This window comes from Hyla sarda, chromosome 11 (genome assembly GCF_029499605.1).
Source record: "Hyla sarda isolate aHylSar1 chromosome 11, aHylSar1.hap1, whole genome shotgun sequence".
Classification (NCBI taxonomy): Eukaryota; Metazoa; Chordata; class Amphibia; order Anura; family Hylidae; genus Hyla; species Hyla sarda.
Window position 1 is genome coordinate 16199154 of NC_079199.1, and position 11978 is coordinate 16211131.

Here is an 11978-nt window from a genome sequence, read left to right on the forward strand (position 1 = left end):
GTACTTATCAGCTCCGGTATGCGCCACAGGAAGCTCTGTTCTTTCCAGTCTGACCACAGTGCTCTCTGCTGCCACCTGTGTCAACAGAGAGCACTTGCTGGGCGGCAACTTCATAACGTCACCATTCCTGGGGGCAAAAACGTCCTCCGGGGTTGGTGAGGGGAACGATTTTAGTATATATAACGCATTGTTATATATGCTAAAATTTGCTGATTGGTTCCCTTTAAAGGGGTACTCTGCAATCTGTTCCGAACGCTGGAGCCGGCAGCGCGTGATCATAGCCCTGCCCCCTCATGACACCACACCCCGCCCCCTCAATGCAAGTCTATAGGAGGGGGCGAGACTTGCATTGAGGGGGCGTGGCTATGACATCACGAGCTTCTGGCTCCAGAGTTCAGAACAGTTTGTTCCAAACGCAGAGCAGCGGAATACCCCTTTAAAGCAGTGTTTTCCAAACAGCCATCACGCCCCCTCCCTTAGACTTGCATTGAGTGGGGAGGGGCTATGACGTCACGAGCTGCAGGCTCCAGTGTTCAGAACAGTTTGTTCCAAACGCTGAGCAGTGGGAGCACCCTTTTAAAGGGGTACTCTGGTGGAAAACTTTTTTTTATTTTATATGAACTGGTACCAGAAAGTTAAACAGATTTGTAAAGTACTTTTTAGCAGTTGTATGCTACAGAGGAAATTCTTTACTTTTTGAATTTCTTTTTTGTGTTGTCCACAGTGCTCTCTGCTGACACCTCTGTCTGTGTCAGGAACTGTCCAGTACAGAACAGGTTTGCTATAGAGATTTTCTCCTGCTCTGGACAGTTCCTCATACGGGCATCAGGTGTCAGCAGAGAGCACTGAGGAAAACACAAAAAAATAAAAAAAAAAAAAAAATTTTCCTCTGTAGCATACAGCTGCTAAAAAGTACTGGAAGGATTAATATTTTTTTTTTAATAGAAATAATTTACAAATCTGTGTAACTTTCTGGCACCAGTTCATTAAAAAAAAAAAAGTTTTCCACCGGAGTACCCCTTTAAGGCAGTGTTTTCCAAACCGTGTGTCTCACCCTGTTGCAAAACTATAACCCCCAGCATGCCTGCACAGTTAAAAGCATAGAATAACAATAACATTAATAATATTCTTCTTCTTACTGTACAATATCAAAAGTTTTGATTGGACTTACACCATACACTTCTCTCGCCTCATGGGGGGGGGGGGGGCTGAATACCCAAACCCCAAACGATTAAATCTTTTGACTTAAAAAGGAACATTCTAAACAAAACTAAAAATGTTATATAATGCCTAGTGAGGGGGAAGTGAGGCATGACTAAAAGTGTACCCGTCATATCCCAGAAAAATAATGCTTCATGCAGATACTTTACATGTCTGTTTTATGTGTCTACCTTCTGTATTTGGCTCACAAATCCCTCTGTTCTGCTGCTCACTCATTCTGACATCCACTGCTCAGGAAGGGGGTGTCCAAGTCAAGCACTGAGGCCGCCCTCACTCACCATTCATTCACTTCCTCCCTGAGTCTGCTGTGATGTGCTGTGTCTCTTTATCCAATCACTGCAGTCTGCTCTGTAACCCCCTCCTCTCTGTTTTCATGCAGCAGTCTGATAGGGCAGGAGTGAGGAATGTTAGTCTCATCCTCAATTACTGGACTTTGCCCCAACCTGTGCTTCAGCTGGGACAAAAATGATGGTATAGGGACCCCTAGTGGTCCCTTTTTAATAAGCCATAATTTCTATTAAAAAAATAAAAAAAAAGGGATCACATATTTTATGAAGTATATTAGAAAGAGAAATGTTTTTTCCAAGATGTAGATAATATAAAAAGTTTAAAGGGGTATTCCAGGCTAAAACTTTTTTTTATATATCAACTGGCTCTGGAAAGTTAAACAGATTTGTAAATTACTTCTATTAAAAATTTTTTAATCCTTCCAATAGTTATCAGCTTCTGAAGTTGAGTTGCTGTTTTCTGTCTAACTGTTTTCTGATGACTCACGTCCCAGGAGCTGTGCAGTTCCTAAGGGGATATTCTCCAATCATGCACAGCTCCCGGGACGTGACATCATCATTGAGCAGTTAGACAGAAAACTTCAGAAGCTAATAACTATTGGAAGGATTAAGATTTTTGAATAGAAGTAATTTATAAATCTGTTTAACTTTCCGGAGCCAGTTGAGAGAGAGAGATATATATATATATATATATATATATATATATATATATATATATATATATATATATATATATATATATATATATATATATATATATATAAAAAATGTTTTTGCCTGGAATACCCCTTTAAGAATCTGTCAGTGCCTTGTCAAAGGGGTACTCCACTGCTCATCGTTTGGAACAAAGCTGGAGCTCGTGACGCCATAGCCTTTCCCCCTCATGACGTCACCCCCCGCCCCCTCAATGCAGGTCTATGGGAGGGGGCGTGACGGCCGTCACGCCCCCTCCCACAGACTTGAATTGAGGGGGTGGGGTGTGACTTCATGAGGGGGTGGGGCTATGACTTAACGAGCTGCCGGCTCCATCTTTGTTCCAAACGCTGAGCAGCGGAGTACCCCTTTAAGGTTTTGCCTTACTTTGCCCCTGAGGCCCAATATTATGGTGGTTATGAATTAGTATCCCGTCACCTTTGCAAAATAAACATCTTACTTTATTAATATGGTTTGCATGTGGCTCTCCTGGGCGCGGAGCGGGCATCTGGAGTTAGAACAGTAACTCTCCTGTATGGTGGCCATCAGGTGCTCCAGATTTCTAGTGAAGTTCTCGTGCTCATTGCCGAACAAGTCAATCTCGAGCGTGGCCTTGTGGATCCCGGACTTGTACTGCCGCTTCTCCATCTTGTCCCATATCCACAGTAACTTGACTGAGGTGAAGCTGTAGGTGTCCATCAGGTGAAGGAAACAATCCACAAACTCCCGGCCCAGGTAGTGCGACAGCTCCCGGGGGAAGGAGTTATTCTCCCGTAAGATGATGTACAGCAGCATGAGGAAGCCATCGATAGTGCAGGTGTTCTTGAGCGTTATCTCGACATACAGCGGCATACAGGACACGGCCTTCCTGCCAGCTTTGATGGTGAAGACGCCGCCCCATGGGAGCACCGGCCTCCAGAACGAGCGATCCTGGTCAGAGTTATTCTTTATGGAAGCTTTAATCTCCTGGAACAATGTCTTCATCCTGCGGAGAAAGGAACGAGGAGGTGAACAACAACAAGGCGAATGTTGTAAACAGGTACGGATCACGGGAATGTTACCCTGGAGGTGGGGGATGATCGCGTAGCTACCGGCCCCAGGTTATGTAACTTTCCTGGTACCTGTAAGATCTTCCCCCCCCCCATCCTCAGGTTCATCCTAAAGACAGGTTCACACATTACAGATGAGGCCAACACTTAAAGGGGTACTCCGTTACTCAGCGTTTGGAACAAACTGTTCCGAATGCTGGAGCCGGCAGCTTGTGACGTCACAGCCACGCCCCCTCAATGCAAGTCTATGGGAGGGGGCGTGACGCTGTCACGCCCCCTCTCATAGACTTGCATTGAGGGGGCGGGGCGTGACTATGACGTCACGGCTCCAGCGGTCAGAACAGTTTGTGCCAAACGCTGAGCAGCGGAGTACCCCTTAAATGGGGTACACCCTTAAAACGAGTTGTCCAGGAATAAAAAGCCTGAGCTTACTTCCTGTCAGGAACTGTCCAAAGTACAAGAAAATCCCCATAGCAAACCTCTCCTGCTCTGGACAGAGGTGGCAGCAGAGAGCACTGTGGTCAGACAGAAAAGAACTACACAACTTCCTCTGGAGCATACAGCAGCTGATAAGTACTGGAAGGATTCAGATTTTTTAATAGAAGTCATTTACAAATCTGCATAACTTTCTGGCACCAGTTGATTTGCCACCCTCTCATAGACTTGCATTGAGGGGGCGGGGCGTGACTATGACATCACGGCTCCAGCGGTCAGAACAGTTTGTGCCAAACGCTGAGCAGCGGAGTACCCCTTAAAGGGGTACACCCGTGGAAAACTTTTTTTTTTTTTAAATCAACTGGTGCCAGAAAGTTAAACAGATTTGTAAATCACTTCTATTAAAAAAAATCTAAATCCTTCCAGTACTTTTTAGGGGCTGTAAACTAAAGAGAAATCCAAAAAAAAGAAATGCAATTCCTCTGATGTCCTGACCACAGTGCTCTCTGCTGACCTCTGCTGTCCATTTTAGGAACTATCCAGAGCAGGAGAAAATCCCCATAGCAAACATATGCTGCTCTGGACCGTTACTAAAATGGACAGCAGAGAGCACTGTGGTCAGGACATCAGAGGAATTGCATTTCTTTTTTGGATTTCTCTTTAGTATACAGCCCCTAAGAAGTACTGGAAGGATTAAGATTTTTTTTTTTTTTTTTATAGAAGTGATTTACAAATCTGTATAACTTTCTGGCACCAGTTGATTTAAAAAAAAAAAAAAAAGTTTTCCACGGGAGTACCCCTTTATGGGTACGTTCAGACGAGCGTATTTAGCTGCAGATCTGCCGCTGAAGGTCCTCTGTATGCTGCCTTTACATGTGCCTGCTCGGAGCGGCAATACGAGCAGACACACTGAAGCGATGTGTGAGTCGCTGCACATGCGCGGTGTACTCGCACTCATCGCGGCCGCTCCCCCTGCTCAATGAGCCAGGCCGAGAGCTGCCGCGATGTGCGAGTATACTGCGCATGCGCGTGGTGACTCGCAGATCGCAGTGTCTCTGCTCGTATTGCCGCTTCAAGCAGGCACATGTACAGGCAGCATATAGAGGTCCTTCAGTGGCAGATCTGCAGCGAAATACGTGCGGAATCTCCGCTCATCTGAACGTACCCTTAAAACGAGTTGTCCAGGAATAAAAAGCCTGAGCTGACTTCCTGTCAGGAACTGTCCAAAGTACAAGAAAATCCCCATAGCAAACCTCTCCTGCTCTGGACAGAGGTGGCAGCAGAGAGCACTGTGGTCAGACAGAAAAGAACTACACAACTTCCTTGGAGCATACAGCAGCTGATAAGTACTGGAAGGATTAAGATTTTTTAATAGAAGTCATTTACAAATCTGCATAACTTTCTGGCACCAGTTGATTTGAAAAAAAAAAAAAAATGTCTCCACCGGAGTACCCCTTTAATGGAACTGAGCTGCAATACCACATGCAACCTGAGGACAGGGGCGGTGATGTTTTTCAAAGAAATTAGTGCTGGTTTTCTATTTCTGGATAAGCCCTTTAAATTTCTGTAGTAGATTCGCACAAGGGTTAGCCCCACTTTGAAATGGTGCTGAAATGCTCCCTTTTTTACTGATTATTCCAGCCGCGGATATGTTTCCACCATCCTGACAACTTCTGGAGATTGTGGGGGTCCCAGCAGCCTTTGGCTGTCCGGGGATGGTGGGAGTTGTAGTTTTGCAACACCTGGAGGCACATTGAGTGGAAAACACTGGCGTAGACTTACATTATCAGACTGTCTCAGTCACGTGACAGTCGGGAGATGACAGGACACGTCAAAAGTTTTTTGGGGGAAACAGTGCCCATTTAAGTCTTCCTTGAGTTTATATTACTTTCTTTCCACATAAGGTGACAAGAGCGGGCAGTGGCTAGAGAGAGGAAGAAAGACTGAGACACAGGGTGGATTCATAGCTTACACTACCTAGCACTGCTCCATAATGCCATCCATGCTGCTGCTGCTTCTTGTGAGGGTGTGCTATAGGGATATAGGAATGCAAGATCCCCTCTTCTGAGGGTTTGCTAAAGATATATAGGAAAGAAGGATTCCTCTTCTGTGTGCGCAGTATAAGGGACAACTGAGACAGAGCATTCACAATAGAAAACTAGTGTAAAATTCTATATACAAGTTGTCTTATAGCTTGATATAGTGCTACCCCCCATATATTCACATGCGTTTCTGAAAAACTTACCTTAGGCTATGTTCACACGGACCCTGAACGGATTGGAACACAGTTGTACTTTTGCAGTCAGGGCATGCTGGGAGTTGTACTTTTGCAGTCAGGACATGCTGGGAGTTGTACTTTTGCAGTCAGGGCATGCTGGGAGTTGTACTTTTGCAGTCAGGACATGCTGGGAGTTGTACTTTTGCAGTCAGGGCATGCTGGGAGTTGTACTTTTGCAGTCAGGGCATGCTGGGAGTTGTACTTTTGCAGTCAGGGCATGCTGGGAGTTGTACTTTTGCAGTCAGGGCATGCTGGGAGTTGTACTTTTGCAGTCAGGACATGCTGGGAGTTGTACTTTTGCAGTCAGGGCATGCTGGGAGTTGTACTTTTGCAGTCAGGGCATGCTGGGAGTTGTACTTTTGCAACATCTGGACGTCCGCAGGTTGGAGACCACTGCTATAGGTCATCATCCGTACACTCCCAAGGCTACAACAGGCGAAGTAATACATTTCTATAGGTCAGAAAAGGTAGTAGAATAGATGCACATTATCCCATACATGTCTATGAACACCTTCCTATCTGCAGCAGCTAAGGGTTAAAGGGGTACTCCGGTGGAAATTTTTTTTTTTAATCAACCGGTGCCAGAAAGTTAAACAGATTTGTAAATTACTTCTATTTAAAAATCAATCCTTCCAGTACTCATCAGCTGCTGCATAATACAGAGGAAATTCATTTATTTTTGAATTTCTTTTCTGCCTGACCACAGTGCTGTCCATGGCAGGAACCGTCCAGAGCGGGAGAGTTTTTCTATGGGGATTTGCTCCCACTCTGGACAGTTCCTGATATGGACAGAGGTGGCAGCAGAGAGCACTGTGGTCAGACAGAAAGGAAATTCAAAAAGAAAAGAATTTTCTCTGTATTATACAACAGCTGATAAGTATTCCAGGCCAAAACTTTTTTTATATATCAACTGGCTCCGGAAAGTTAAACAGATTTGCAAATTACTTCTATTAAAAAATCTTAATCCTTCCAATAGTTATTAGCTTCTGAAGTTGAGTTGTTGTTTTCTGTCTAACTGCTCTCTGATGACTCACGTCCCGGGAGCTGTCCAGCTCCTATGGGGATATTCTCCCATCATGCACAGCTCCCGGGACGTGACATCATCATTGAGCAGTTAGACAGAAAACTTCAGAAGCTAATAACTATTGGAAGGATTAAGATTTTTTAATAGAAGTAATTTACAAATCTGTTTAACTTTCCGGAGCCAGTTGATATATATAAAAAAAGGTTTTGCCTGGAATACCCCTTTAAAGGGGTACTCCGCCCCTGGCATCTTATCCCCTATCCAAAAGGATAGGGGATAAGATGTTAGATCGCTGTGGTCCCGCTGATGGGGACCCCGCCATCATTACTGCGCAGAGCGAGTTTGCTCTGTGCGTAATGACGGGCGATACAGGGGCCGGAGCAGCGTGATGTCATGGCTCCGCCCCTCATGACATCACGGCCCGTCCCCTTAATGCAAGTCTATGGCAGGGGACGTGACGACCACCACGCCCCCTCCCATAGACTTGTATAGACGGGGCGGGCCGTGATGTCAAGAGGGGTGGAGCCATGACGTAACGATGCTCCGGCCCCTGTATTGCCCGTCATTACGTGCAGAGCGATCTCGCTCTGAGCAGTAATGATAGTGGGGTGCTGCAGCAGCGATCCCCGGGGTCCCCAGCATAGGGACCCCGGCAATTTGACATCTTATCCCCTATCCTTTGGATAGGGGATAAGATGTCTAGGGGCGGAGTACCCCTTTAACATTGAGAAAATAAATTCTGGATGTGTCCTATAGAGGGAGCAGTGGAGTCACATGTCTTGAACAGGTGTGATGTGCTGTATGACTGCAGATGTAAGCGGACACACAGCGATCACATGGAGGGCGGGTGACAGGGTAAATAAGAGGGTGTGATCGTCCTGTGAACAGCTGGCACAGCTCCGAGCACGCTGCACAAACTCAGATACAGGGACAGGAAGCGAGGAAGCCTTCATTTTGTATTTTTTGGGGGTTCAATTTGGGAATAAATTCTGTGAAAAGGTGAAAGACTGTGTGTGACACTTGTATAATAAAAGTTGTCTTCAGCTTTTGTGCCCTTTACATGTCCTGACAGCAAAACTACAACTCCCAGCATGCCCTGACTGCAAAACTACAACTCCCAGCATGCCCTGACTGCAAAACTACAACTCCCAGCATGTCCTGACTGCAAAACTACAACTCCCAGCATGCCCTGACTGCAAAACTACAACTCCCAGCATGCCCTGACTGCAAAACTACAACTCCCAGCATGCCCTGACTGCAAAACTACAACTCCCAGCATGTCCTGACTGCAAACCTACAACTCCCAGCATGTCCTGACTGCAAAAGAGCAAAGGAATACTTGACAGCCTGGCACTTTTTGGACTGCAGCAGAAAGTTGCTGTGGAGCTGTAGCCTATGGATACCAGACCTCTAAGACTAGGTTCACACTGCCTTGTGCTGGTATAGAGGACACGTTTCTGGGGTTTCCAAGAGTATAATTATAATTATAGTGACAGGATAGTCATAGGATTTAGTTATGGTGACAGGATAGTCATAGGGTACGGTTATAGTGACAGGATAGTCATAGGGTACAGTTATGGTGACAGAATAGTCATAGGGTACAGTTATAGTGACAGGATAGTCATAGGGTACAGTTATGGTGACAGGATAGTCATAGGGTACAGTTATGGTGACAGGATAGTCATAAGGTACAGTTATGGTGACAGGATAGTCATAGGGTACAGTTATGGTGACAGGATAGTCATAGGGTACAGTTATGGTGACAGGATAGTCATAGGGTACAGTTATGATGACAGGATAGTCATAGGGTACAGTTATGATGACAGGATAGTCATAGGGTTTAGTTATAGTGACAGGATAGTCATAGGGTACAGTTATAGTGACAGGATAGTCATAGGGTACAGTTATAGTGACAGGATAGTCATAGGGTACAGTTATGGTGACAGGATAGTCATAGGGTTTAGTTATAGTGACAGGATAGTCATAGGGTACAGTTATGGTGACAGGATAGTCATAGGGTACAGTTATGGTGACAGGATAGTCATAGGGTACAGTTATAGTGACAGGATAGTCATAGGGTACAGTTATGGTGACAGGATAGTCATAGGGTACAGTTATGGTGACAGGATAGTCATAGGGTACAGTTATGGTGACAGGATAGTCATAGGGTACAGTTATGGTGACAGGATAGTCATAGGGTACAGTTATGGTGACAGGATAGTCATAGGGTACAGTTATGGTGACAGGATAGTCATAGGGTTTAGTTATAGTGACAGGATAGTAATAGGGTTTAGTTATGGTGACAGGATAGTCATAGGGTACAGTTATGGTGACAGGATAGTCATAGGGTTTAGTTATGGTGACAGGATAGTCATAGGGTACAGTTATGGTGACAGGATAGTCATAGGGTACAGTTATGGTGACAGGATAGTCATAGGGTTTAGTTATGGTGACAGGATAGTCATAGGGTACAGTTATGGTGACAGGATAGTCATAGGGTTTAGTTATAGTGACAGGATAGTCATAGGGTTTAGTTATAGTGACAGGATAGTCATAGGGTTTAGTTATAGTGACAGGATAGTCATAGGGTTTAGTTATAGTGACAGGATAGTAATAGGGTTTAGTTATGGTGACAGGATAGTCATAGGGTTTAGTTATGGTGACAGGATAGTCATAGGGTACAGTTATGGTGACAGGATAGTCATAGGGTACAGTTACGATTACAGGATAGTCATAGGGTACAGTTATGGTGACAGGATAGTCATAGGGTACAGTTATGGTGACAGGATAGTCATAGGGTACAGTTATGGTGACAGGATAGTCATAGGGTATAGTTATGGTGACAGGATAGTCATAGGGTACAGTTATGGTGACAGGATAGTCATAGGGTTTAGTTATAGTGACAGGATAGTCATAGGGTTTAGTTATAGTGACAGGATAGTCATAGGGTACAGTTATGGTGACAGGATAGTCATAGGGTATAGTTATGGTGACAGGATAGTCATAGGGTACAGTTATGGTGACAGGATAGTCATAGGGTACAGTTATGGTGACGGATGTTTTGAGTTGTCCCGATCGTCATTGGCCCCGCGTCCAACCAATCGCATGCGAGCTGTACCACTACCCGCACCCGGCCGTGCCCCCTGCACCTGCCCATCCTCACCCGCTGTCGGAGCTCGTATTCAGCCCAGGAGAACACCGGCGGGGCCCCGAGGGGCGGCTCCAGCGAGAACCGACATCAACCCCGCCGCTCCTCCACCCAGCAGCGTGCATAAACAATATGACGTCACCGCGTTCTTTGCGTTCCAGCCTGGAACCCAACGCACGCTACGTCGCCAATGTTACCCCCCCCCCCCACCGGCGTTACGTACGTACGTGTGTGCGTACTACGTGCTTTCATTGGGCGGAGCGGTTCTTTCTGGCGGCGTGTTGCTGACTTGTTACCTCACCGACTCCCGGACCGAGGAGCCCTCACGACGGTAACTGTGAGACTTTAGGCGGGTGAGGGAGAGAGAGACACCGCTCAGGAGACGGGGGAAAGCGCTGCGGCCGCTGGTGGGTGTGTGAGGCGGGGAACATGGCGGGAGGCGCGGGTAGGGCCGGAGGTGAGGGGGACGCGCCGTGTGGCGCCATTCTATAGAGCCGCCGACCTGTCCTCCGCGTCCGTGAACTCCATAATGTAAACCTCTGTGTCTGCCTCATCGTGCGGGGACATATAGCGCCCCCTGTGGTAGAACTGTTCTAGAAAGTTCTGCTGCCGCACTCCACAGAGGCGCTGTATCTAAGCTGAGATACCGCAGTGATACCTAACTTTTTTGTTTTTCCAGCTGTTGCTTAACTACAACTCCCAGCATGTCCTGATAGTAGGCGGCTCTAGGTCGGTGGTTTCCAACAAGTGTCTCCAGCTGTTGAAAAACTACAAATCCCAGCATGCCCGGACAGCCGTTGGCTGTCCGGGCATGCTGGGAGTTGTAGTTTTGCAGCAGCTGGAGGCGCTCTGTCCTGAGACCACTGACCTACAGAGCCACTACTACTACTACTACTATAAGGACATACTGGAAGTTGTAGTTTGCAACAGCTGGAGACACTGTTTGGAAGCCACTGACCTAGAGAGCCACCTACTATCAGGACATGCTGGGAGTTGTAGTTTTGCAACAGCTGGAGGTGCTCTGTTTTGAAACCACTGACCTAGAGTGCCCTCTACTTTCAGGGCATGCTGGGAGTTGGTTTAGCAACAGCTGGAGGTGCTCTTTTTTGAAACTACTGTCCTAGAGAGCTGCCTACTATCAGGACATGCTGGGAGTTGTAGTTTTGCAACAGCTGGAGGTGCTCTGTCCTGAAACCACTGACCTACAGATCCACTACTATCAGGGCATACTTTCAGTTGTAGTTTGCAACAGCTGGAGACACTGTTTGGAAGCCACCGACCTAGAGAGCCGCCTACTAGCATGACATGCAGGGAGTTGTAGTTTTGCAACAGCTGGAGGGGCTCTGTTTTGAAACCATTGATTTAGGTGTTGCTGCTACATTCCCAGCATGCCTCAGTAGTTTGTGGCTCTACAGTTGTTATAAAACTATAATTCCCAGTACCTCTTGATAGCATGTGGCTCTGTGGGTGTTGCAAAACTACAACCTTCAGCAGGTTCTTATAGCTTGAAGCACCTTGGGTGATGCAAAACTACAACTCCCAGCATGTCCTAATAGCATGTAGCTCTCTACGTGGTGCAGAACTACAACTTACAGCATGCCTAAAATAGTTTGGCTCTATGGCCTTTAAAAAACTGCAACTTCCATCATGTCCTGGTACCCGTTCTCTAGAAAATTTTCTTTGCCCCAGCATCAAAATTTAAACTAAAGGGGTACTCTGGTGGAAAACTTTTTTTTTTATTATTTTATTTTTTTTAAATCAACTGGTGCCAGAAAGTTGAACAGATTTGTAAATTACTTCTATTTAAGAAATCTTAACCCTTTCACAACTTATTAGCTGCTGT

The 11978-nt window shown here is 46.0% G+C and overlaps 2 protein-coding genes across 10 annotated transcripts in view; one reads left to right on the forward strand and one right to left on the reverse strand.

Annotated features, from left to right (window-relative positions):
* Positions 1–10380, reverse strand: part of C11H14orf28 (chromosome 11 C14orf28 homolog) — a 28888-nt gene extending 18508 nt beyond the window's left edge. For 3 of the 4 annotated variants that reach the window (XM_056546949.1, XM_056546951.1, XM_056546950.1), the window contains exons 1-2: positions 10151–10380; positions 2662–3186 (exon numbers count right to left, since the gene is read on the reverse strand). In XM_056546949.1, the coding sequence (XP_056402924.1) occupies positions 2662–3186; positions 10151–10260 (635 nt within the window). In that variant the 5' untranslated portion in view covers positions 10261–10380. Of the gene's footprint in view, positions 1–2661; positions 3187–5930; positions 6749–10150 lie in introns of those variants that run through there. The other variant, XM_056546952.1, reaches the window with a different exon arrangement.
* Positions 10312–11978, forward strand: part of PRPF39 (pre-mRNA processing factor 39) — a 56285-nt gene continuing 54618 nt past the window's right edge. For 3 of the 6 annotated variants that reach the window (XM_056546946.1, XM_056546944.1, XM_056546945.1), the window contains exon 1: positions 10313–10466. In XM_056546946.1, coding sequence (XP_056402921.1) covers positions 10326–10466 — 141 coding nt within the window. In that variant the 5' untranslated portion in view covers positions 10313–10325. Of the gene's footprint in view, positions 10543–11978 lie in introns of all 6 variants that reach the window. The other 3 variants (XM_056546942.1, XM_056546948.1, XM_056546947.1) reach the window with 3 other exon arrangements.